The 26,622-nt window shown below is 58.0% G+C and overlaps 2 protein-coding genes across 2 annotated transcripts in view; one reads left to right on the top strand and one right to left on the bottom strand.

Annotated features, from left to right (window-relative positions):
- DMAP1 (DNA methyltransferase 1 associated protein 1) overlaps positions 1 to 3,219 on the top strand; it is a 34,749-nt gene extending 31,530 nt beyond the window's left edge. The window contains exon 11 of the mRNA XM_074152096.1: positions 2,757 to 3,219. Coding sequence (XP_074008197.1) covers positions 2,757 to 2,816 — 60 coding nt within the window. The 3' untranslated portion in view covers positions 2,817 to 3,219. The remainder of the gene's footprint in view (positions 1 to 2,756) is intronic.
- Positions 3,220 to 5,762: 2,543 nt separating this feature from the next.
- Positions 5,763 to 26,622, bottom strand: part of ERI3 (ERI1 exoribonuclease family member 3) — a 134,653-nt gene continuing 113,793 nt past the window's right edge. Inside the window, exon 8 of the mRNA XM_074152128.1 lies at positions 5,763 to 5,955. Coding sequence (XP_074008229.1) covers positions 5,873 to 5,955 — 83 coding nt within the window. The 3' untranslated portion in view covers positions 5,763 to 5,872. The remainder of the gene's footprint in view (positions 5,956 to 26,622) is intronic.

Below are 26,622 nucleotides of genomic sequence, written 5' to 3' on the forward strand. Positions count from 1 at the left end.
CTCCTTGCTTCAGATTCCTCCGAGTTGGAGAATCCCTTTGTGCTGTCTAGCAGTGCCCATCCATGGCACTCCACGTGTTGGATTAAGTAAGGATTAGTTCAGCCTCCAAGCCAGCTGCGCCCCTGAAGCCAGATTTGTTTCCCCGGAGAGAAGAATCTTGCTCCAGATGTTGGAGGGAGCGAGTGGCAAAGCCAGGAGTAGGACCAGGAGTCCTGACTCCGAAGCCCTGTCTGGCATGCCTGGACTCCTTTCCAGCAACTGGCTTGGAGGCACATCAGGGTCCCGGGATACTGGTTGTGGCAACAGCTGGCTGTCACCATCCCCCTTGGCCAGCCATGGGGATGGGGGACGGCTCAGCAGGGTATTTTAGCCCAGGTTAGGAGAGGCGTCCGCCTGTCTCGGGGGCTCTGTTCTGCCATGTGTCCACCACATCCCTCCTGCCCTGGCTGCCCGTCCACGCTCTCCTCAGGGCTACAGTGGCCATGGCTGACCATTAAAGCCGAGCTGGGATCCCCCCAGTGCCGTCTGCTGCTGACCCCGGTAGGGACTTTACTCGAGGCCTTTGGGAGGTGAAAGGTGAGCCGAACTCGGAACAAATTAGTTCCAAGCAGAAGTTCAGCCAGTTACTCCAGATTAGATCCTTTGATTTCCGCAACTCAGACTCCACTCAGTGATCTGTAATGAGTGACTCTCAGAAATCCTCACATTGCAGCACTTTGTTCCTGAGCTCACAAGTCAGCCCATTAATGGGTAAAGGAAAGGACCCTGAGTCTAAGAAGTCTCGGGTTCAGAGTCAGAATTATTTGACTTTTAAGCTTCCTTTATCTGAACTCCTGCTGACTTCTTGTTTTCTGAGCCTGTTTGAAAGCTAGAAGTTACATTGTTAAGATCAAACATTCTCTCTTTCCAGATGGAGTTACAATATCTGTCTTTTATATATATATATTTTAATATATATATAGTGTATATATACCAGGGTGTATATATATTCCTCTCCTTTTTTTTTTTTTAATCGTTCTTTCCATTAAACGAAACTAGACTTGTAGGCTCTTGTAAATTATAATGTAAAACATTTTTTTTAACCAGACAGTTCCCAATTTTGCCCAAGGCAACTGGAATAGCTGCGCCACAGAAGGCAATAGGAAGGTGATTAATATGAATTTGTGACATATTTGAAAGATGGGTCTTTTGCCATATAAAGATTATCAAACACATGTGCTCTTCCCCATTAATTCCGCAGCCCTCCCAGGAAAGCCACAAAGCCCAGCTCCTTTGTTTCCAGGGTGGGTTTTTGTTTTTTTAAATGTACCTTTCGGTCCCCTTGATTACCATGGATTTGATTTTTATAGGGCATCTGTTCACACTGCTGTGTGGGTTCCCTGGCCCTTTTATTTCCCCGTTAATCGGATCCCGCCAAGGCAGCCGTGCCAGGGCCTCTGACGAAATCCGTGTGTGTGTTGTATTTAACTTTTAGCCGTGCAAATTCCATGCTCTGTTTGCCCTCTGCCCAGTGCCCAGCGGGAACTGGGGGCCGCCTTCCCACCGGGGGAGGCAGCGGGGCCTCCCACCACGCACGCTGCCGCCGGGACTGGTGGGGCTGGAGGAGCGGGGACGGACAGGCCTGGCTCATTCCGGAGAGCGTGTCGGTGCTGCCTTGTCCCTCCCCTGGGTGCTTGGCCTTCGGGCCAGTGGCTCTGCAGGCCTTTGGGGACAGGGGATGGCTGCAGGGCTGGCTGCAGCAGGGACCTGGCCGCGGTCACCATGCCTGTGCAGCGTGTCCTGCAGAGCCAGCCTCTTGCCGCTGCCTGCGGTGCGTTGTGCAAAGCGAACCCCATCTCACACTGTGCAGTGGGACCACAGAGGTCCTGTGTGTGTCCCGTGTGTCCCTTCAGCGCTGTGTGTCCCCACAGCACCCGGTGCCTAGGGTGCCTGGTGGCTCTGGCATGGCTGGGCACAGAGCACAGCTTTGGGTGTTGAACTCGCTGCGGTCTTGGCCGTAGGGTCCAAGCAGCACCCAGCGCCGAGTCTCGCTGCACTGCAGCGATATGGCCAGGGTGACAGTCCACATTTGGTGCGAGTGGCCCCATCTTTCCTATGGCCGGGTTCAGCCCAGAAACCTTGTCTGTGAAGGGTGAGGCTCACCAGAGCCCACCGGTCTCGCTCAGGTGTATCGGTGTGCACTGCCCAGAAAAGAGATGGGTTTTTTTTGAGGAACCGTGTTTCTCTTTCAGCCTCCTGCTCTGCTCCTGGGCTGCTTCACGGCAGGTCTGGATGGTGGAGGAGTGTTTCCAGGCTCTGCCCTGTCCCACACCAAACGTCCCCAGCACAGCTGGCCGTAGCGCAGAGCTGCTGTGCACATCTCTCAAGGTCCTTAGGGCTTATTGTATTCCAGCTTGAGTGGTCGGGGTGTCGCAGAGCTCAGCCCCTTTCTCCTGCTCACTCCCAGACCTTGCACCGCAAAGATGATCATCCCAAAGCCATTTCCATTGCCCCTGTCAGGGAGGTGACATCCCTCACAAGGCTGCCATCCCGGCCTCTCGTCACTGTGTCTTTAGCTCTCACCCTCCCATCATGTGAGGGCCTGGCTCTGCCTCCAGCAGGACAGGTGGCAGCATGGTCCATTGGGCGCTGCTGGGTGTGATACCAGAGCCCCGTGGCTGGCTCTGGGGCAGGCAGTTGTGTTTTCTCTGTGACCTGGGCACTCCCACCCGCTGACCCTGGTTTTTCTTTTGTTTCCTGTCTCCCTCTTGGAGCAGAGAAAGCGAAGGGACTCGGCCTCCAGCTCCTCCTCCGTCAAGAAGGTGAAGAAGCCGTGAGCCCCCTGCGCTGGGCAAGGAGGAGGTGCGGAGCTGTGTGCAGGGTCAGTGCCGTCCCCTGCCAGAGCCCCTGGGGACAGCTGGCTGCCTGCAGCGATGGGGCAGGACAGGGGCCTTGCTGGGGCAAACGCTACAGCACTGCAGAGAGCAGCAGGAACCATCCCCTGCCCAGTGTCACCACCCCAGCCCCATCCGGAGCGGTGCGGCCTCCACACACCTGCAGCCGGTGCTGGAGGGTGGCCCCAGGGCTACCTAAGGCTCTGCCAGTGGCCACTGCTCCACCCAAGGCTGCCCCATGGCTGCTGTCACTAGCTGTGGTTTGTTCTGGTGGTTTTGGGGTGGGTTTTTTTTTTAATGCCAGATTTTCGTGAGCCTCCCTGTAAATACAGAACTCATCACTTGTACTGGAGCAGAGTCGTCATTAGCCCTGGAGAGCCCATGCGGAGCAGGAGGACGCACTGCAAGCCAGCTCGCCTCTGCCTTGGGCGGGCTGGGTGCTGCTAGCCATACTGGTGGCCCTGGCTGCCAGTGGCTCTCCCTGAGCCTGTCCCCTTCTGTCACAGGGCTGCAGCTGGGGTTACTCCCAGGGCAGGTGGAAACCTCTGGCTTCGGTCTGTGGTCAGAAGGGTCCCTGCCCATCATGTTTTGCAGGGCCTTGGAGGGGCCAAGGCATGGCCGATGGGAGCCTGGGTTCGTGCCCCGCCTCAGCGGCCATCACGGGCAGGGGTGGCCCCGTCTGTGTGCCTTGCTCCTCCACGCTGCCTTTCAAGTGTAACTGGTGATCGATCCCCCGTGACAACGTCCTCTGAGTCACATTCTTGCCTGCAGGAGTAAAGGGCAAAGGCCAAGTTCTTAGTTTTCATAGAAAACTAATTAGACGACTCCATCGAAAATAGGTCAATAAAGCTGATCAGGGGCTGCACAGAGGGAGCCATTAAACACCTCGTGACCTTTGCGTGGAGCAAGTGGGCTGGGGCTGCCCCTTTCCTCTGGGAGCTGCCTGCTCCGTGCCAGCTGGACAGCTGTGTCCCTGTCACCCAGCGGCACCGGGCAGGGTCCCTTGGGCACCTGGACGTGGTGGCCTTTCCTGCACGGCTCAGCATGGCTCCCACGTGTCATGATGCTGTGCTCACGTTGGCTCTGCTGCCTGGGGCAGGATGGCAGATGTCAGTGGGACATGGTGGTGGCTGTCACCCTGCAGCGGGCAGAAGCCTGGGTGTCACTGCTGGCCCATGCTGGAGAGCAGGGTAGTGTTCCCAGCAGCAGGGAACCCGCACCGCCCTGTCACAGCCAAAAATTTTGCCTTTTTTGTGGAGCATGGCCATGCTGGGGCGCCATACCCTGGTGAGGGCAGCCCCACCGGTGGGGGCACCCTGCTCCCACGTTCGCAGGCGACACCAACCGCCCCCCCCCCCTTCACCCTCTCTCTGCACACACTCGCACATGCATGGGCACAGCCCGGGCTCCTTTACCCCCAAACTTTATTAATGTGGCACATTTACAGCAAGGATTGGAATAACTAGACAATGAAAATGCTGGGTTTGCATTATCGGTTGGTTTAACTGGAACACCACACACCATGCAGTCATGTACCGCCAAGTTCAGTGCCTGTATTGCCCTTCTGGCTGCCGTCACCGGCTTCGCTCCAGGCCATGCACGCACGGGCCCGGGGCTGCAGCCTCCCTGCAGGTCAGCGCCCGGACCAGGGCTCCATTCAGCAGGGCCCCGGGGCTGGGTGACACCCCGGGGGGTGGGGGGACACGTGCGCCCTCAGCCTACCCCACGGCTGCCCCCCAACTGCCCTGGCCGGCCGGGAGCCCACCCAGCCGGAGGGGGATGTGCTCGCCAACTCTCTCAGGCAACAAGCCAGCTGCTGCTGAGCATCCGTGGGGACCCATGAGGGGCACTGCACGGCCCCTGGGGGGACTGTGGGCACGTGGTGGGGCGAGGGGGCCAAGCCTCAGCTCGGGAACCAAGGGAGGCTGGATGGGGTGGGAGGGGAGCAGGGTCAGGGGCCTGGGGCGATTTGCAGCTCCCCTGCTCGGGTACCTGTGGGCTGGGGGCCAGCGCACGCTGGCACGTCCACCGCCGGCAATGGACGCGGTGCCACGGCCAGCCTGGCCCCGCTGGAGCTGGAACGGGTTGGCGGGGCCGGGGCAGGGCTGGGCATCCCACCCAACCCCGCGAGAGGCACGAGCAGAGGGGGACGGGGATGGGATGGGACACGGCTCTGCGCGGACACTGTCACCTCCCTCCTGCCGCCCGCCCGCCCACCTGCCGGGACCCCTGCCCCACTGAAGGGAGCCCTCCGGGGCCCCGCAGCCCGCTGTGGGGCTGCCAGGGGCTCTGCAGCGGAGAATACAGGCACTTCACCTTGAACATAAAGAGACGGATCGCGTTTGTCACATACAGGAGTCAGAGAGGGATTAGTGTTGACTCAAAAAGGGGAAAAGGCGCTGGGGGGAGAGGCTGGGAGGGGGCTGGCGGGGAGGGCGAGGGAGCCGTGGTGACGCTGCTGAGCCTCCGTCAGCGCAGCCCGGGCACGGGCAAGGCGCCGGCCTCGCTGCAGCAGCCGTCGAGGCCTCGAAAACATAAAACCAGAGAAAAGAAAGAAGAAGGGAAGGCGGGGACGGCCCATGCCGGGGAGGAGATGGGGGATGCTCTGGCTACGGGGCGGGAGAGGGAGGACGGGGTGGGATATGGAGGGAGGGACGGAAATCGGGAGCCAAAGAAAAAGAACAAACTACGAGTCTAAAATGTGGTGCAAGCGCCCTACGCGGCTGTCCGCTAGCATGGCATAATGTCCGGAGCAGCCCAGAGAGGGAGTCACATCAGGTCTACACAGATTTGCCTTCCCATATATACAACCTCTACTGGAGTTAACAGCTGAAATTGAGATTTTTTTTTGTTTGTTTTTGTTTTTTTGTTTTTTTGTTTTTTTTTTTTGTGTCGGTTCCTCTGGCCTCGGTTGCCGTTTTATTTTAATGCTGGAGCCCGTCCTCCCCCGCCTCGCCGGCGCCGGGCACATGCAGCCCTTGCCTGGCTTGCCTTGGGGATCAAAAGGGTTTGGAGGTCTGCTTGAAGATGAAGCCTCTATGGGCCAGTGTCTTCATGATGTTGGCGATGTTCTTACAGTCGTCTGCGGAGAGAGCACAGAGATGCTGGGTTAGAGCCGCGATCCCACCGGGAGCTGTTGGAACAAGCTCCGAGTCCCACGCTGGGGCTGTGCCCGGAGCTGCATGGCTCCCCGCGTCCCCAAAAGGGGGACACGGCGGGGCTGTGCAGCTCCGGGCACAGCCCTCACGTCCCCACCAGTCCAGGCACTCTGTCCAAAGTGCCTTGCAGCAGTGTGGGGTGAGTGTAGGGTCCTCTGGCTCCTTGGCACCGACCACCTGTATCCCAGTATGGCTCCACTCTGCACTGGGATGGATCCATGTCCGTGACCCAGAGGCTTGCCTGAAGCAGTGGCATTGCACAGGCTGCCGGTTGCCACATCCCTGGGTCCTCTGGGACCACAGATCCATCCCTGGGTCCTCCCATGGGGAGCCAGTAGATGGGGAAGGCGGTGGTCCTGCAAGTCGGACCCCAGCTCTTGGCCAGTAGCTGCTTCCCTGCAAGCCCAGTGCTGGTCACCGCAGCCTCCTCTTCCAGCAGCCCCGTCGCTTGGTGGCACTGGCTGGCAAAGGGGCTGTCCCCGCACCAGGATGGGGATGGCAGGTGATGCCAGAGCTGCCCTCCATCAGCCAAGCAGGGTCCTCTCCTTCCCCTCACTCTCCTCGGGCAGGGGCTGTGTGGCACCTGGCTCTCTCTGCTTGTCACCACCGTTCGGGGTCGTCCCCATCCCTGTCAGAGCCAGCCCTCGGTGCTGCCCCGTGCCCGCTGGCCCCAGGCTGGCAGAGAGCTGGTGGCCAGGCTGGTGAGTCACAGCCGTCCCCAGCGTGGGGACAAAGTGGGTGCTGGGGACCAGCCGGCAGCAGTGTGGCCACCAGAGCGAGCGGTGGCAGGGTGACAAGCCGGGGAGGGGGAAGGCTCCGGCTGGTGTTATTTACCTGGGACTAAACGCAGGCACCGTTTGCTAAAATAGAAGCTGGGCTTAAATTGATTCCTGGTGTCTATATTTCATGTTGAAAATTGGCTTGTAAATCCATGTTTTGATCTATGAGGGCCGTCTCCTTAAGAAAAAGCAAGAGTAAATGTGTAATTTCTCCCTTGACAGCACACGGCGCAGAGGCGATCCTTCTTCCCGCTCCCCTCCGTTTCGGGACAGCTCCACTCGTTCCGATTACCACTCTTTCTTCCTCGCCCCACGCCTTGATGTCTCCATTTCATTACCGCCCGCCCATTTATCAAGCTGTTACCGTAAGGGTGACTTTGCCCACTTGCGTGTGGCAGCGGGGCCCGGCTGACATGGGGAGAGGGTGCCCCGGGAGGGGGGCGGGGGGGGGGGGGCGCGCAGGCAGGGCCCCCCTCTCCCCGCCGCCGCTGGATGGATGTTGTGGTGGAAGGAAGGCTGCATCATTACTGATGTGTAAATGATAAAGAAGCCTCCACATCCATCTCCCAACTGTAAATCCAGGGAGTGCTTTATAATCAAGCTACAGCGATAATAATGTGAAATTAGGTCTCTCTATCAACGGGAGGAGGCCTTTTAATCACGGCTTAAAGGGTGCAAACGCTGTTTATCATAATTGAACTGTATCCGGGCTAATTGTGGCCATATTTCACTGTCTAGGAGACAGCAGGCTGCCTGCTGACAGTGCCGCGTGCCGGATTGAGGGCCCCACGCAGAGGGGCAGCACTGCCCTGTGCCAGGCTACTGCCCACAGGGATGGGGCTGCCAGCCCGCCTGGCCGCTGCCTGCCAGACCACCAGCCCTGCCCAGCCCCGTGGCCCCCAGTGACCTGGTGGCAAAGTCGTCACTTGTCCCCCAGTGCTGGTTGGAGGGGCAGTGGGCTTCCCCCAGTGTGCAGCTTCCTGCGGGACTGCCCTGAGCTGCCAAGGACTCTCCTGGCTGATGGCCGGCAGGGGGAGAGGTAATGTCCCCAACGTCCCCGTCACAGCCATGTGCCTCCCGAGTGTCCCCCCAGCCCCTCTCATGGCACCCCTTCCCCTCGCAGGTGTGCCAGGCTGGGGAAGGGAGCTGGGCAAAACGACAGCCTAGTGAAGGAGAGGTGTCCCCAGCCCCACCGGCCAGCATGTGGACAGAGACAGCCCATCTCTCTGTGTCTCTGTCCTCTCTGATGGCCAAGGTGGCACCGATGGCTCTGGAAGGGCCCTGGAGATGATGGGTGCCCTGCCTGGCCAAGCCACAGTGCTAGCTCCCACTGCCACTTGTTCCTACTCAAGCGAGCCCCTTGTTGTCATTAGGACCCCCTGCTCCATCCATCTCACCCCCCCAGCCAGCTGAGCCCCTGGGAAACCAGCACTGGAGCCAGCATCCAGTTGGACCTAATGAGGAAATGGTGTCTCAAAAGCCAGGGAGACTGAGGCAGGGGGAGTGCAACCATCTGCAGCCAAGGTACCCTCACCCCACAGCCGGCCCTGCCCTGGTCCCCCCGAAAAGTAACAGCAAAGCAAACCCTGGCCTCTGAGCTACCTCAGGTAGACGGCTTGGATCTGAAAGCGCAGCCCCAGCCGCTGCCTGTCCCTGCTTCCAGGCATCCCACTGCCCACCTCCCTGCCTGTGGCATCACCCCGGGCCAGCGTGGGCCACCGGGACATGGCTATTGCTCCATACTGCTGAGAGGGGAACTGCACAGAGACCTGGGGAGCAGCCAAACTGGCAGCGAGACCCCATGGCACCTCCTGGGACCCCCGAGCTGGTCCCCGGAGAGACACTCTGGGACTGTCAGCTGCTTCCTAAAACCCCACCAGCCATTGCCCCAAAGCTCTGATGTACTCTCACGCTGGGTGCCAGCGCTGGGAGCCACCCTGGCCTCTGGGCTACCATTCTGCAAGGCCGGTGGGACCTCGGTGGGTCGGTGCCACCCACATGCCCATGCCAACAGCACCGTTCTCATCGTCCCAAACGATGCCACGGCCCCCTGGCAGCGGGAGCACCAAGCTCATCGTAAGTCATTTAGTGAGACTCATTCCAAATCAGCACTAAGGTAAACACGCTTATTATAATTATCCATGTAAAAAAAAATCAACAACAGCAGAACAACTTTCTAATATGCAATTACAGCCATCTATTGATTTTACAATGTAATCCGCTCCGATTGATTTAATAACACAATTATAGGCTGGCTCTCGGGATATTAGAGTGGGAGATTTTCATAAACTCCAAAGCAAAAAACTAAGCGGCTTTTAAAACAACACAGTCAGATGGCTGTTTGGGGAATTATTAGCAATATGAAATCCTCTAAATCTGGCCGTCGTTACCTTGTGAAAGGAATTTCTATTACAAAAATGGCAATTGACAGCCTAAGAGAGAGCGCGCGGGATTGCTTTGCTGCTCTTTCAGTGCTTAATCCATCGCAAAGGTGACCACGGGGCAGGGGATGAGTGGGGTCTGCGGCAGGTGGGGGGGGCACGGGCAGCCCTGCCCACCCTGTGCCCCCCGGCCTGGCTGTCCCTGGGGGGTATGTGGTTGTGGTGGGGCTGACCCAGCCCCGGCACCCACCAGCCCTGTCCCATCAGGGTGACCCTGCCTGGGCCCGGGGAGGCTGGCAGGGTGCAGAGCCCCCCACCATCCCAATCCCAGCACACCTGGCTCGCCCCACTCCCAGACACCTCCTGGGGCCGTTGGGGCACCCTCCCGTGTCCCCAAGGCTGAGCAGGGGGACGGGGTGGAGGTGGCCCCGTGCCACCGGCCGGTGTGGCTCCGTGGGTGCCGCACTGGTGTGCACGCAGTGCGCCCCCGCTCTCCTCGCGCTCGCTCCCTCAATGTATTCCCGACTTTATGGGCACATTTTTCTTGTCAAGCTGACAGTGTTGCTAAGTGGATTTCTCCCTGATATGCGGACGGATTATCACATTACTCCAATGTCCTACACAAACATATTACTTTATATTCAATAGCACTAATGAATATAAACTGCTTTTTCTTTTTTGGGGCTGGGGGGTAATCTATAGATTTTTAATGAGGGCACTATTAACTCCCTCCTCTTTAAAACAGTCTTAGGTGCAGCCTCTGAGTAGAAAATCAATGGTGTTATTGTAGGAATATTGTATATTGATATTGTAATAATAAGATGCAATTGATTTAGGGGTGTTGTGCGGTGTGTGTGAAAGGGGTCAGCCCGGGGTTATCCTGCCTCCTGCAAAGGGACTGGTGGCTCTGTCCTGCCTCCCTGCCCCTCGCCTTGTCGTGCTGCTTCCGAGCATCGCTCCGTGTCCCCCCGCCGCAGCCCCAGGATGGCCAGGGTCGAGCCCACCCCAAGGTGCTGGGTCCCGGCCGCCTCTGGGACCATCCTCGGCCAGGCTGTGGGGGTGACGTGCCACCCCAATGTCCCCTCGCCCCGGCTGGCTTAGTCCCGACGGGTTTTAACCCTTCTATCCAGTGTTTTGGCATTACCCACTGTAACACCCATGTCCTGGCCCTCTCTGCCTCTTGCCAAGCTCTCGGCCGCGGTGACAGCCAGGCACAGCAGCACGTACACATGTGCAGGGCGGCAGAACCCATCGTTTAATTAGGGCTGGAGTTTGCCGCCGTTCAGCATCTCTGGCTGCCCTTGTGCTCAAGGGGCACTGACGGTCCCATCGCGCTCCTCTGCTGGGATGGAGGCAGAAACCCCTCAGCCCGCAGCCCTGGGCTCTCTGCCCGGTGTCTGCCCCTCCCTCTGGCTGCTGCGAAGCGGCACCGCTGCGAAACCAAGACAAGCTCAAGGAATTCAGCAGCAAGAGGCTGGCCCGCAGCCCCGCCATGACGTGGGAATGGGCTGCCAGGATGCTCGCTCGGGAAGAGCATCACCTCCGCCCCCCCAACCCAGGCACTGGGGGGAAGGGAAGGGGCTGAGTCCCCATGCACGCTGCCCTGCTGGCATTGTCCCCACATCCCCACGGGAGCAGACCACCCAGATGCCACCGCCACGGGGGCTCGGAGGGCCAAGTGCCGCTGCGACTGCTGTGCGCTGGCCTGAGACCCTTGCGGTGCACGGAAAGAGCTTTTCCATCCCAGCAGCCGCCCGGGCGGGCTGGGGGAGCACAGGGCCCCCCTAAATGTGCTCATTTGGAGGCAGCCCCACCGCACCTGGGCTACGGCCAGGAAGACGGATCACCCCCAGCCCGAGCTGAGCAGGTCCATATTTAAACTGTCCCCATGCTTTATGGGCTGTACAAGAACTGATGCTCAGGCGACGAGGGGCCATTTGTCAATGTTCTAATGGCAGATTACTGTTAATGAATAATATCACTGCTGCCTTTGTATAACAGCTCCCTGCAAAGCGGAAACAGGGCCGCCCGGCCACTGCCACCCTTCGTCTCCCCGCTGCCGGCCCCAGGTGACAGCAGGTGGCCTTGTGACCGGCAGGAGCTGTGCAGTCTCCACGCAGCCCGGCACTGCTGCCAGTGTCCCTGGCAATCGCAAAGGGGAGCACTGGGTGCTATTCCCCCCTCCCCGGTGGGCTGTACTGCTCCCCCTTGAGCGGGCATGTCCCCAGGAGGGGACAGAGCTGTCACGGGCAAGGAGTGACATTGCTCACCTGGCACATGGAGCCAGGCTCTCGCAGCCACTTGCCCTGTCTGTGCTGCAGCCAGGAGGGAGCTGTGTCTGGTCTGCATCCGTCCCCACTGTGACACGTCCCACTCAGGTGGCACCTGGTCCATGCTCAGCTGGGCAGCAGCTCCAGGACAGCCCTGCAGTGGGGTCACCCCAAGAAACGTGACTGCTTTTGGCCGCCATGTGCTCCCAAGGCACCCCTGGCCCAGGGAGGGGGACACTGACACTTGTCCCATTGTCATACTATACCAGGAGGCAGCAGCTGTGCACACCCCAGCCCCACGGGCAGCAGCCACCCTCCACCCTCCCCCTGCAGGAAGCAGACACCCACCAGCTTCGGGGACAAGAGGACTCTCCTCAGTCCCAGGGTGACCTTGGCCATAAGCATCCTGGGGGATCCAGCACCCGGCAGTGCTGGGGAAGGTGGGGACACAGGGATGCCCTGTCACAGCGGTGACAAGGACATGGCAGAGCACAGCACACCCAGCCTGAAGGGAGCCATGGGGACGCTGGGGACGGTCCTGCCGGGCTGCTCCCAAACTAATGGCCTCATAATTCTGCGCACGGGGTGAGGGGCTCCGCGTGCCCCGCAGAGCCGGCAGGTATATTAGGTGGAGCTGACAGCGATGCGCAGAATATTAAGAATAACTTACCTCATTATCTGCAATTACGTTACTGCCACACACCTCATTTCTTCACGAAGAAAAGAAAATTAGTTTTATATTGACTTCATCCCAGTGCCTCCCCTGCCTGCCCCACCACAGAGCGCCCGCACGGGCTCTAAAGGGGGTTCAGACACAATTAATACTCATCCTCCCCCTACCTGTTGCTGTCCCTCTCCCTGGGGAACAGGATGCCTGTCCCACCCCCTGCACACTGGGGGCAGTGAAGACTCCAGATCTGGCTCACCCAGCGGGGATGCTGGAGCAGGGAGCATCCATCTCTGCTGGATGTTCCCAGGTCTGCAGGGAGGTGACACCGCCGGGTGTCCCCAGGAAGCAGCCAGGAAGAAGAGTGCAGCAGAGGGAACCTGTCCCAGCATTCAACCTGCCACCCCGGGGCTCCTGCTTCGTGCCACCTGGGCTTGGCCACCATCACCCCATGGGTGACAGGCCACTTCCTCCTGTCCCCTGCACTGGGGACTATAAAAAGTGTGACTGGATCTGGGTGGCTGGGGACACCCAGCTGCCGGGACACCCGCCAGCCCCACAGGCTGCCTGATGGCCTGACACAGGCGATGCCTTGTGAGGGGACCCTGAAATCAGGGTCACCCCGGCTGGAGGGGATGGGCAGCTGGGTCTGAGCTCTCTCATCCCATCCCCAACAGCTCCTGGAGCCCACGAGCACGAGGGGCATCAACATTACTGGGGCTGTGGGTGGCACAGGGTGCACAGAGCCCTGGCTTGGTCCCCCAGCCCCTGCGACTGTCCCCGCACAGCCAGCATCCTCGCAGGCCGGTGGCATCCCTGGGCAAACAAAGCGAGCGCCGGCATCGCCTCGCTCCTGGCCACAGCCACTCACCGGCTGGGAGGGAAGGGGAGCAGCGTGTGCGCGGCAATACAGAGAAAAAAGCCAATTTCATCTTTATTAGAAGGAGATTTCTCTTTTAGTAATAAGCACACTTCAAATAATTAGCGTGTTTTACGTAATAATGAAATTATGGAAATGCAGGCCACTTATTCAAACAAGTCACCATTACCATATTTTTAAATATTAGACTTAATTAGAGTTTATCACTTCAGAGAAGTACGAGGAGTGGAGATTTTTTTTCCTTTACAAAAAAAATCCTCATAAAGTGTTTATTAAGAGCGGGTAAGAAGGGGATAATGATCTGTTTGGAAATTAAGGCAATCAAACATTTAATGCTCTGCACTCCTGTAGGCAAAAGCATTCAAATGAGTCAATTATACATCCATTATCCAGGCACGATTAAACAAGGCAGGACGGGGAATTTGTCCTCCGCATCATGCGATTGTCGCGAGGACTTATGTCCACTTAAAGGCAGCTAATAAAACACTAAACTTGGGGAAAGGAGAGGAAGGAAGGACCGAGGAAAGGGAAGAAAGGGGACGAGAGGCGGCGGGTCAGTGGGACAGCAGAGGAGCGAGGGTGGGAGGTGGGTGAGGATGGAGCCGTGTCTGCATCCCAGCCCTTCATAAATCAAAGTAATTAAGTTAACATGAAAATCAACTTCACCATCCCGTTAAATTACAGCATTTGCATATTAGGACTCAAATGAAGTAGGTAGCGGGCGAGGGGGGCGGGAAGGGGGTGTGTGTTGGGGGGGGTCGGAGGAGAAGGATGTGGGGGTCCGCGCACCAAAAAGGGAATCATTTATTACGGTGAATAACTAATTTCAGAATTTATAGCGCTGGATTTTCGTTCCCGTGCCATTTATATTACAGAAGGAAATTAAGGGGCGGGCAGGAGGCTGGCTGGACATCTTTCTGCGTTATTGCTTGTCTGCCATTTGCAAATCATTATTAATTGTGGCCCGTGTCGCTGGTGCAGCAGGGCAGGGTGCCTGGACAGCCGGAGCAGACACACATATCTCTTCATCAGGACCCCAGCCGCTAGCCCTGGAGAGCCAATTACCCCTCCCTGATTGGTATCAGATAAGGAGGGAATTTTTACAAATTAGGGAATAAATAGAATTTCCACACGTGGAGCAGGGAGGGCTTGAGAGGCAGTAATGAAAAACGATACATCACCATCAGCCAGACAACCCTATTCATACGCCGATGCATTACGCTCACTACTCATAATCCTGCCGGGTGACAGACAGCCGCCGAGCCGGCCGAGCCGGAGGGGAGCGCATCCCGACGGCCAGCCCGCTCCGAAGCACGGCCTCCAGCCACCAGCACCCGCACGGTAGCCTGGGGGAGGTCTCCCCTTGGCTGGCCTCTGCCGTGGCCTCACTGGCCACACTCCACCTGCTCAGCATCGCTCCCCGGCTGGTGGGGACAGATCTCCTGGCAGGGGTGATGTCCCTGGTCTGCTACCCGTGGGAGGAGCCCAACAGCACGAGCCTCCAAACTTGGCCCTGAGTTTTGTGGTCACAGTTGGCAGCCGGGCACCCAGCTGCACCCAAACCTCTCACCCGACTCCTGCCGCCCCAGGGGTAAAGCACGTCTTCCCCAAAATTATCCAGCCCAAACTGTGCCCCCAAGAAGCCACCTCCCTCCCTTGGTGTCTTAGAGCAGTGTCCTGCTGTTACAAGACCCCTATCTAATTTTGGGCAGGAATGTGCCTTTTTATACTATTCATCCCCCAAAGCCACCCCATGGCTCTCAGCTCCGTTGCTCAGCCAGCCCTGGGTCCCCCTGCACCAGCGGTGTCCCTGTGTCACCATGGGAGCAGTGCTATGGCTCAGGGATGAGGGAGGCACCACCGGCTCTGACCAGCCACAGGAGTAAAGGATTGCTCCCGCTTGGTTCTGCTCCATCGGGAACAGGCTCAGGTTGGGTAACCTCCATCTCCCCATGAGCCTGCCACCAAGGCAGCCCAAACACCAGCCCTTGCCTGGGCCAGACCCCAGAGCCACCAGCCAGCTCCCAGAGCCACCGACCAGCTGTGTTCCCCAAGCCCAGGCACCCACTTTCAGACCCCCGGCAGGTCCCCACGGCAGCACAGCCCTTTGCCCCGGGATGTGATGGAGCTGGATGGCCTCGAGAACGCGACCAGCACCCAGCTAACAGGGACTTGGCACGTGGCCGGCATCGGAAAGAGCAAATCCTAGATGTGTGGGGACCCCGCTGACATTTGGGAGCCGAACTCCCCAGTGCCGGAGCTGCGCACCTCCGTGCCCGTAATTAGCTCTCCCTTATGACAAGCACGTCACTAAACAAAATGCTCGGCAGGAGATCAATCTCGCCTGTAAGTCACGCAGCCTTTAATTTATTCAGCATACAATGTCGCTCCACCGCTGCCTTCCTGTAATTTATACCGTACACTGTCGTGTATTATTTAACTCGTCCGAGTGTTTTACAGCTCGCCTGAAAGTCGCCATGCAAAATAAAGTCAGGGCTGGGGCACTGGTGAGGTGCAGGGAGGATGCAAGCTGCCCCCTTGCTGGTATGGGACCCTTGGTCTGGCTCGGGGAAAAGGTAATGGTGACAAGTTCCTGCACAAGTTGGTGGCTCAGGACCCCCTCTCCAGGGCGCTGTGGGTGGGAAGGGGAACGGGAGGTGAGTCCCCACAGGAGCCCGGTAAATCGCTGGCTCCAACGCTGGTGTTTCCTTAGAGGAAGGAGGAAAGGAGAAGGCAAGAGAAGAGGGCAGCAGGACTCCTGCCTGCTGGGGCTGGGATGACTGGGGAGACCAAGCTGGACTTGGGGATGGGGGCCTACAGAAGAGATGGGGAGGGACTCTTTATCAGGGAGTGCAGCGATAGGATGAGGGTTAATGGTTTTACACTGAAAGAGGGGAGATTTAGATTAGGTATTAGGAAGAAATCTTTACTGTGAGGGTGGTGAGACACTGAAACAGGTTGCCCAAAGAAGTTGTGGATGCCCCATCCCTGGAAGTGTTCAAGGCCAGGCTGGATGGAGCTTTGAGCAACCTGGTCTGGTGGGAGGTGTCCCTGCCCATGGCAGGGGGGTTGGAACTCGATGATCTTTAAGGTCCCTTCCAACCCAAATTCTGTGATTCTAGGACTACAGGTAGGTGACAGAAGGGGACAGGACAGGCAGGGGAGGTGTCACCATGTCCAGCCCTACCAATATCAGAGCAAGAGAGAAACCCAAGGGACTGGTAGGAGCTGGGATGCTGCCCAGCCCGTGGCCCATCACCACCATGGCCCTGCCTTTGCCCTGTCTGCACAGCTGGGACTGTCACTGCTGCTGGAACGGGTCCCTGGAGGTCCCGGGGGCCACTGGTGGGAGACGGGAGCCCTGCCAGGCACAGGCATGGTGCCGGGGGCTGCTCCATGGCCCCTTCTCCTGGTGCACACCCCAGAGCAGGCAGGTGGCTGGCAGGCAGCTTGCAGTGGGACAGATCCTTCCTGGCCCCTCCAGCAGGACACATGGCAGCAGCAACCAGGCCCTGAGAGCAGGAGGGAGGTCCTACCCCAGAACTGGGGTAACCACTGGGGCTGGACTGGGCTGAGAGCCGCCTGGCAGCTAGTGTGGTCGCTCTGAGGAGCTCACCTAGAGCTCGTCTTTGGCCGTGCAGCTGGATGGAAGCAGTGATGTAGAGCTGGATATCCTCCGCAGGGAAGGTTAAAACCTCTGTTCAGTGTAAAGTTGCCATATCTAAGCACTTACGATCACGATATTTATGGCTAGTTTATTCCAGGCTGTTAAAAGCAGCAGTAGTTATCCACAGATAAAGGGAATTCAGCTCCCTTGATGCCTTTTCTCCCCGTGGCGAAGGCATGCCCGGCTGGAGCCGGGTGCCCATGGCGTGTAACTGGCTCCGTGGCCTCCTGCCAGAGCCAGCGCTGGGGTCGGACATGCAGATGCTGCATTCACAGCACAGCAGGGATGGTGACTCTGGTTCTGCTGCATGGGAGCTGTTGGGACAGACGTGGGAGATGCCACATCCCAGCCCCTGAGCGATTCTGCTGGGGACCAGGAGGTCCCCCAATTTGGCGTGCCTTCCCACTGGTCCTCAGCACTGGTGCAGGTGTCCCTGCCTGCCATATCCCTTCCACGTGCTGCCGTGCCTCTGCCATGCCCTGCTCTGATGGAGGGTTTATTTAGGGCAGAAAAAGGCCAATCCATTCTGGGGTTTGCAGGGTATGTCACACCCCATCCCACCTGGCTGTTGGCTCCGCTCCATGCCCAGCTCCTGATGCCCAGTCCCACCACTGGGACTGGGACCCTAATTAGGGAGAAATTTCAAGGGAGAAATGAGAAAGTTTATAAAGCTGAGTTTCTCCCGCCTGTGAGTGACACGAGATGTCAGAGAAAGGAAATAAAAGGCAAGGATGCAATTCCAGTGCTGCCGAGAGTGTGTGGCGAGTCCTAATGGAAAGTTCTCCTGCTCTTTAAAGCTTGGTCCGATGGCCTAGTTATTGCTTTAAAAGGACCCAGAATCAAACCGCGGCGCCGCACTCGACGCCTTCAAATAAAGCGAGCTGTGTTTCTGCAGGTCCAGCGAGGCAGAGGCAGGCGATTACACAGAGAAGGGCAGGTCTCTTTATCTTGGAGGGAGACCTACCTATTTTTAAACATTAGCTCCAAATCAGCAGCTCACCTCTTTGTCTCACACAAACCCTCTCTCGCCTTCTGGAGGAAGAGATCAAACGCCAGCCCTGCTGCCATTGTTTCTCTCCCAGCGAGATGGATGCGGGACTGTAATCTTCCCACAAAGCCGCGTGCTTCAAAGGCATCAAAAGTGCTTATTAAAAGTCCTAGGAAACTAATTTAATAACATCCCAAAGGGCTGGAAAAATCAGCGCCGGCAGCTCAAAATATAACCTGGCGAGGGAGATGGGCCCCTGTGCGACACGACTCCATCTGCGGGCGGCCGCACGCAGGGCCGGGGCGCTTCGTCACGCAGACCTGCCCCACTCCCCACGGTGTCACCACCCCGTCCTCCTGCCAGGGATGCCACCGGCTGAGCGGGAGCGTGGGGCACCCTGCCCCCATGGCACCGCCAGCGCAGCTCATGTGGGACTGTGTCCCCACCAAGAGCTTTGCACTGAGTTTGTTGGGCTGGAGGCACGATGGAGACAGAGACTGTCCATCTGCCCTGGTGCCACGGAGGAGCCCTGCGCTGTCCCGGAGGCAGGATTTCAGGCTCGCCTCCGAAACATGGAAAGCACCGTGTGGTCTTTGGCAGCTATCTTGGTGGCGGCCGGCCTGGTGGCAGCTTCATGCTCTGCTCACCCAGCCTGGAAGGAGGCAGACCCATGCCGGGCCCATACGTGATGCAGACGGGGATGTCACCAGACCTACAAAGCCACCTCAGAGAGATCCGTGTGCTATTTGTGAGACTGACATCGCCCGCAGTGACGGGTGACACGCGGGACCCTTGGGCTGCGTCCCGTCTGAACGGCACAGGCTCCCACGGAAAGGGACAGGGGATGGAAATTAACGCTCCAGCCTCCGTCTCATCCTGCCCATTAGCGGGGCTGTTTTACTCCGGATCATTAAATATGTATATCTTATTACACGCCTTGTTACAGTATTGAGCTCTATTGACTGATAATAAATTCCAAGCATCATCCTGGTCATAAATTTATCTGGAGATGATGAAGACTCAATAATCTAGTCATGCAGATAATATGATAGGGCCTTAAAAAAGATCATTACATTATATGCCAAAATTAAAAGTGAAATACACTTTATTAACACTGTTTCCACACTCGGGGCCATTACTTGTTATATCCCTTCCTGCCCTCCCACCCACCCACACGCCGTCCCTCGGGTGAGCCAGGGGAGGCAAGATGAGGCAGAGCTGCCACAGCTCCTCCACCCTGCCGGGACGCCATCAGAGGGGTGCAGGGGGGTGGCAGGTGGCACAGACAGTCACACCGGGACTTTCCAGCTTGATGCCAAGGATGCAGGGCCCTGCCCATTACAGCACCGCTGCCCGGCCCGTTGGGCTATGGCCTCTGAGCATCTCCAGGTGTCTCAGACTCCTGTGCCTGGTGCCACCAGCTGCCTGCAGGCAGCCCTCAGCAGACCAGGGCTGTGGCCATCAGGACCAAGGGCAGCCTTGCCCTCAACCTCCAGAAGGAAAAAGAGACCCCCTGCGGCTTCAGGTCTCCTGAGAAAGCTGCCCACCCATGGGGGTTAACCCATCAGCTCCCACCCGACAGCACCTCTCCCGGGACAGGTGTCCCCGCTCGTGCCCGGCTGCACTGCGGTGTGGCACAGGCAGCCGGGGAGCAGAAAAGGGGATGGGGGTGTCCCCTCCAAGAGAGGAGGGCTCCTGGCAAGGCTCCTGGCGTCAGACTGACCGAGCTGCCCCTCAGTGGGACAGTGAGGGCTGAGCAGCTCCTGACCACCCTCCCTGGGGACTGGGGCTCGTCCTCCCTCTCCCGTGGCCCCTCCGAAGCCATTCCTCTCTTTAACAAGAAGGTCACAGCCATTTACACTCCTCTGATGAGGGCAGGCGGCTCCTGCCCCTCCTGCCTGGCGAGGCCGGCCTGGCCGCACTCCTGCCTGCGGATCAATGGCACACAGCACGTTTAAAGCGTGTTCCCCCCCACCCCGTTCCCTGTCCCTCTGCCACCTTCCTCTCCAGACACGCAAGGTGACGAGTGCCGGGGGGGGGGGGGGCGTGCGGATCGATGCTGCGACACGGATCGGCTGCCAGGAAAAACCAATCGCGGATCAGATGGAAACCGACTTCTTCTTGTATCTGCCCGGCTCTTGCCGGGATAGATTGGCTGGAGAAATCCGATGGCGAGAGGAGACAAAGGGGGAGGCGATGGGGAGAGGAGGAAAGGGCTGATAATGCTCCTGCCGCGGCCGCTCTAATCTGTGACAGCCCGAGGATTTGCTGAAAACCATTATCACATTGCTCTCCCTTCCCTTGTCCCTGATAAAGCCCCGGCTAATCTGTTTGTTGCAGGTATTGAACGAATGCATTTAGCGAAACAAGGGGTGTGCGTGCGCCTCCCTGCCCGCCGAGCAAATGTTTCTTCCCGGCCTCGCCGGGAGGAGAAGGGGGAGCCGGGATGGTTTTGGGTGCTGCCTCGCTGTGGCATTGGGAAAACATCGCCGCCGACTGCCCTTAGGGAGTTTTGGGGAGCTTTTCTCCAGGCATCGCATTTCATCTTTGTAAGGCAACTCGCGGAGGGCGGCGAGAGAAGCCCTGGGGCCGGGGGGTGATGTGACAGTGCCGTGGCACATCCCAGCCGCGGAGCAGCTGAGACAGTGGGACATGGGGGGTCTGGGCTACGGGAATGGCTCTCGGACCCCAGCTCGGCTCATGCCTGCCTGTCCCGGTGCTGACCTCGGCCCTCCCCTTGCGAGAAGCTCTTTCTCCGGGGAGGAGAGATAATTCAGTGGCTGTGAAAGCCCAGACCTGGGGTTCCTGCAGCTGCCTGTTACAAACAGTTCTAGTGGAACATTAATTATAGTAATTTAGCCGTGGAACACTAACTGCAGCCAGTGCAATAGCATTCAGTACATTAGTGGCTATAACCCACTCCTTAAAAAAGACATTTGGCTACTGACAGCTGATAAAATGAGTTGTGAAGCATAACCAAAGGGAAAAAAAAAATAAATCAGAAGCGCGTTGGAAGCGAGCCGTGGGGTGGCCGGGCAGGGGGCAGCACCCCGGGGGGCGCCGGGGGTGTGGGGGTGCAGGTGGAGGGGCAGGAGGTGGTGGGGGGACACAGCGGGGACCCTCCTGCCCAGCACACGGCACACAGGCCGGTGGGCTCCCCACGCCGCGGGCAGGGCTCGGCGAGGCGGGGGGCGCGGGGCCGCGTCTCCGCAGTATGTCAAACAGAAGGACATTTCCTTCTATCTCCCAGCCGCCGCCCCAGGGCACAATCCACCTACATTCAATCTTTACTCCACTACACATGTTTCCTTTCCAGCCTTGGATTATTTTTTATCATCAAATTACCGTGGCGATAAGATGGAGTAGATGTGATAGCGAGCAGAGCGCCCGCCCTCCCGGCTCCCCGGCATCCCTCCCTCCTCCCTCCGCCACCCCCAGCCTCCCGGCTCTGAGCAGGAGCGGGAGGGGGGGTTATCCAAATGTCAGGGGGTGAGAAGAGCCCCCCCGGCTGCTGGATTTGCCGTCTGGGACCAAATCGTGGCTGGCAGCGAGCGCCTGGTCGCAGGCAAGCAGCAGCTGCTGCACAGCGTGGGTGCCCATCAGCCAGAAAAACTTTTGGGGTGCCCTGCTGCAGCGTGGGACCCCGCGGCAGCTGTGCCATGAGCATCCGCTCCCCACTGCTCCACCGCAGCACCCTGGCTCCCCCACTGCTCCCCATGCCCCAGCCCGGCACTGGAGGTGGGGCGGCCCGGTGACACCGGTGAGGGACACAGGGAGCCCGGGTGCATGGGTGGCCAGGAAAAGCATGTCTGTGCCATCAAAAGCCCAAGCAGCGCCGCGAGGCCCCGCTGTGATGAATCCTCCCCATCTCCTTTTTTACTCCAGTCTTCAACAAATGAGTCCCTGCCCGTCCGGGGATAGCTCATCCAGAGGAATGCTCTTTCAGGCCTCTCCCTCTAATCCCTATTAATTTAAATAATGCTCGGCCACTCTTCTCAAACTATTTATTATTTATCAGGTTTGTTTATTTGTAGCTAACAGGTAGCGCTCAGCATGCGTCCCCAGCACAGGGACAGGGGCTGTTCATCACATCGGCTCCCCCGCCATCCACCATCCGTCAATTACTCCTGCTTCCTTTAATTAGTAATGAGGACTAATATCTCTGCCTGGGATGGTGGCTGGAGCGGAACTTCCCTCCGGTGGCATCCGAGCAGCACAAGGGAGGGAATGAAAAATAAATACCTGCGCCAGGCTGCTGCTGCTGCTGCTCCTGGACGAGCAGGGGTGCCTGCCAGCCCCCAGGCATCCCTTCCCAGGGTGGGGGGCAATTCCTGGCAGCTCCCCAAGTGTCCCCTGTACACCAGAAGCTCCTACCCAGCAGGGCAGGGGAGGTGATGCCAGCCAGGTCCCAGTCCATGGGTGCCCTCTCCCGCGCAGCAGGGACACCCCGAACTACAGGGGATCCCCTGCCGAGCCCCGGCTGCTGAGCTCCACACGGGTGTCAGCAAGGGGAAGCCTAAATTAAATGCCCGTTAGATCCTCCGGTCTCGCTGGTGGTCCTGGGGAGCTCTGTATCAGAACATGCCATCCAGAGGCAGCCTAATAGCGAAGGCAGCACATGATATAAATGGAGCCCCTTTGATTTATTGACTGGGAGAAGTTTTTACACGATAGCCCATTAAGACGGACGGCTCTGTTTACAGCCAGGCCATCTAGCTATAGGGACCCTGAACTGGATGGTGTGTTTTGCTATTGCTCTTCAGGCAGACATCTCATTAAGGGGAACAGCATATGGAGCTCTCTGGATCTATACTTCATGAGTCCTGAGGGAGGCTTTTACCATTTTTAATAAGCGGGCAAGGTTAGCAAACCTGCAACGCGGTGACCTCCCCTCCCTGCGCAATGGATCTCCCTGAAACGCAGAGAGCTGGACTCACCGGGTGCGTGCGGGACTCCATAAATCACCTCCCTGCTGCCGGCCAGGGAAACCGGCCGGGAAGGACGGCAAGGGGGGTCCGGACCAGGCAGTGCTGTGTCCAAAATGGGGTGGCAGCGCGTGGCTCAGCCGATGCAGAGCGAGCCTCTGCCCATCGTGCCGATGGGGTGACAGGCAGCAGACGGGTGGCTCAGCCGGCAAAGGTGCTTTAAGGAGAGAGCGTTAACACGATAGCCACAGTGCAGGAAACGAAACCCCCAGCTGGCTGTCGAGGGGGGATTATTCCGTATTCAGTAACACGGCTGTTTAGGAGAACAAGTAATCTCTGGCAAAGACCTCCGGCTCTTCTCCGATCTGATAAAGCCGCACAGCCTACAGGCAAGCTGGCCCCTGCGGGATGGATGCCAATGGGCTGGGGCTGCCGGGGCCGGAGGAGGAGCGGGAAGGCAGGCACGTGGGATGAGCTGCCGAGCTCACCCCCCATGGGTTGGACACGCTGCAAGCAGCTCACCCGGGACACCTTCCCAAAGCAAAAGGGTTTGTGTGAGGTTTGGGTGCTCCTGCTTGGGCACCGCTTACACCCCCGGGGACGGCAGCACAGACACATGGCCTCAAGGCAGCGGGTAACACGTGCTTATGGGCAGAGCTCCCACCATCCCCTCCTGGCCCGGGTACACAGTTGTGTGCACACCCACTCCCCAACAACGGCAATCTGGCTCTTGCCCATCAGCCAGACCTTAGATCCCTGGAGTTTTACTCCTGCAGTACCAGCTAAGCCATGTTGCCATCACCAGTCGCTGGCATTTAACTTACACATCTAGAATTCACACCATGGAAAAACCTGCCAGAAAAGCAGGAGACTGAGGTGGTTGCTTCCTTTCGAGAAGTCTGCCTGGCTCTGACTGGGAAAGAGGGAAGGCAGAGAAGGACAAATGGTCAGACATGGTGGCATATTTGGGTCTCTTTCCAGCAATTCTCTCACAAACAGTCTGAGCATCTTTGAAATGAAATTTTGTAGGCGATTAGCTCACAATGTGAACTTAATTGCTTTTGGTATTTAAAAAACCCCATTAAATTAAACGGCCGAGATATTGAGGCTTAAGCAATGGCTGCTTCCCATGCACAGTAACTACCAGCCTCATTACTGGGACGCCAATTCCAGCAGCGGAAGGCGCAGACCCATGCGACGTGACCGGTGCAGCTCCAACGCTCCCTCCCAGCTCACAGCCCGTGGGTAGGATGATCATCAACAGCAGTGAGAGGACGGCTCACAGCAAGGCTGGCACGGAGCAGCAGCCTCACAGCGAGCTCAGCTCCTGGCTCCCCAAGGCACCCTTGTTGGACCAGACAAGCCAAACCTAGGCATCTGGAAGCCAAGGGGACATCGGGATCCTTTGGCTCAATGAGAGGAGAGGCCGGAGTGGGACAGTCCCACACTGCAGGACAGCTGAGTCCTGCTCCGCCAGGACATCAGGGTGACTTCCACTGCGCTGCTTCAGTCCCTGTTCTTCAGGGATCCCATGGCGCTCGCACTCAGAGAGCAGCGGGTACGCAGCTCCCACGAGTGACTATGAAGTGACACAAGCTCAGTTGGTACCATTTCTCCCCGGGGACAGCCCCAAAGCTGGCACCTTGCACTTCTTCATGCCAGCGCCGTGCAAGGGAGCTCCTCCGCCACAGGGCCAGCAGCACTGCCCCGTTTTGCATTTAGTGCCGTAATACAATAGAGCGGCCAACGGTAGTGCTTTCACCTTACTTTACTTGTTTGTTTAAATTATTTACACTCCTCAGATGCAAGATTGCTCTCCAAAAGGAGCTTCCTTTTGGCTGCTGCAGCTTTAAAATGACTTGCATCCATCACTCAATCGCTTTCAGGTCAAACACACGCTCCCGACTTAATGACCACATTTCCGCAGCAACAAATCTGTCACCGCTGTTTGTTTAAAGCCAACAATCTGTAGGAGCACTGTGTGCAAGGATTGAATTAACTCAGCATCTGAATGACTGCGGTGCCAGATCATTCAAATTGCACCTTTCCTAAGATCTTCCAGCAATGTTAATTAATGTTCCTTGGGTGATGTGCAACATGCTGCAGTGCACAGGGCTGCCGGAGGGAGCAAAGCTTGATCCCTGTGGGAATGGGCCCACCAGAGCTGGGCTCCTGGCTGTCCCGTCCCCAGGAGCAGGTGGGGATGTGTGTGTGTGTTGGGGAAGAAGAGGGGCTGGTGGTTCCCCCTTGCTCTGACACGACCTACACTGATTTCCCCCAAAGTTTAGCGATTCTGCTGACATATTTTTTTCCAGGAAATTCCAGCCCAAATGGTAAATACATTGCCATCAACAAGAATGAAAAATATGTCGCTATTTCCCTTGAATTCCAGCTACTTGTTGTTGGTTTGGTTGGGTTTTTTTTTTGTGTGCGTGCCCAGATGTTTTGGAACAAAGCCTTGAAGTCTGTTGGGAAGGTGACTTTGGGGCCAGGGAGTGTTTTGGATTTCCCATCGGAATCTCGCCAACTTTGGGCAAAACCAGCCCTGCCCGCTGACATGCACGTACGCTGTCGCCCATCCCCGGACCAGTCCCCTGCTCCCAGCTGCTGCAGCCCCCCTGGCACCCACCCCAGGCACCTGCGTGGGGAGTGGGGACCTGGCTCTCCGGGCGCTCAATGACTTCCCCAGGAAGCGCAAGGGAGGAAGCTGCTCCATTGAAACATTTGCGCCAGCAAGAGCTGGAGTCAGGGGGCAGGTGAAGCAGGAGGAAACGGTGGTGAGGGGAGCTGAGATGATACCAGAGAAACAGGGGAAGGGACTGGGACAAGGAAATGAGGACAAAGAGCTGGGACAGGGATGGGGAGGGAGACTGAGCCTGGCAAGACGTGCCAGAGAAGGAAGGAGGGAGTGGGATTCAATCCAACCCCAAACCACCTAGGTCTCCTGCTGCCATCCGCAGCCTCCAGTTGCTCCAGCCCTTGCCCACCGGCAATGTTCTTGGCCCAACATGCTCATCCCAGGCCCCTGACGGTGGTCCCTGTTTGCCTGGGCCAACTGCAGCATCCACATCTCCACAGAGCAGAACCAGGGTCCGCTGGGGGGTCCTACCCTGAAGAGCTAGAGCCCTCCCCCAGCCTCCCCTCAGCTCCCTGCAGTTAATTGGGGCACTGCTTTAATCTCTACCTGCCATTGATTTCAATTCAGCTCCAATTTTCTTCTTTGACCTTCTCTCCTCCAGACCCCGCTCGCAAACAGAACACAAATCCTCACTCATCCCCTTCATTTTTCCCTGCGATACTCCAGTTTGCCCCAGTCTCAGGTTGGGGAAGGAGATGACTAATGCCTGTTTGAGCCTAAATGCTCATGCACAGGGACAGACCCACTGCTGCCTGCACAGACACCCTCCCCTGGGCACGCTCACCCTGGCTCCAGCACAGACAGGGAAGCGGTGATACTCTAATGCCATCCAAACCACAAGAGAAAATATGATAAAGAGACTTCCAGGTGGCTTCCTCCAGGACAGTTGCCTTTTTTCTAGGAGCCTGTGGGTCCAAGCAGGCATGTGGGAGTGCTCCTGACTGTGCCTGGGTCCCAGCTGCAGGGTTGGCATCCAGCACTCATCCTGCTGGAGGGATCTTCTTCTGCCCACCTGAAAGCTGGTCCCCCCGTGCCAAGTCCCAGCTCTGCGTGGGCTGTGGTGCTCCAAATGCAAGTGGAAGGAGATGAGCTGCCCATGAGATAGGGGAAGATCTCTCCTTCGCTGTGTCCCTAGGGCCATGGATCAGGCACAGAGACCGGGAGCGCCTGCCCCAGCTCCCGGATGCCCCTGGTGCTCTGTGCCGTGATCTGGAAAGGGAGCCAGCCACTCGGAAGTGGTTAAAATCAGGTTGCAGTGTGCTGGTGTAGACAAGCAGGGGAGGAGAGGGCCCTAGACAGTGCCTGGGAGATGTCCCCTGGTGAGAGACATTGCCAGCACCGAGGGGAAGGGGGGAGGAGCTGTCAGGGGGGCAGAGAACGGGAAAGGCATCATCCC

Source organism: Numenius arquata, chromosome 8, assembly GCF_964106895.1.
Source record: "Numenius arquata chromosome 8, bNumArq3.hap1.1, whole genome shotgun sequence".
NCBI lineage: Eukaryota > Metazoa > Chordata > Aves > Charadriiformes > Scolopacidae > Numenius > Numenius arquata.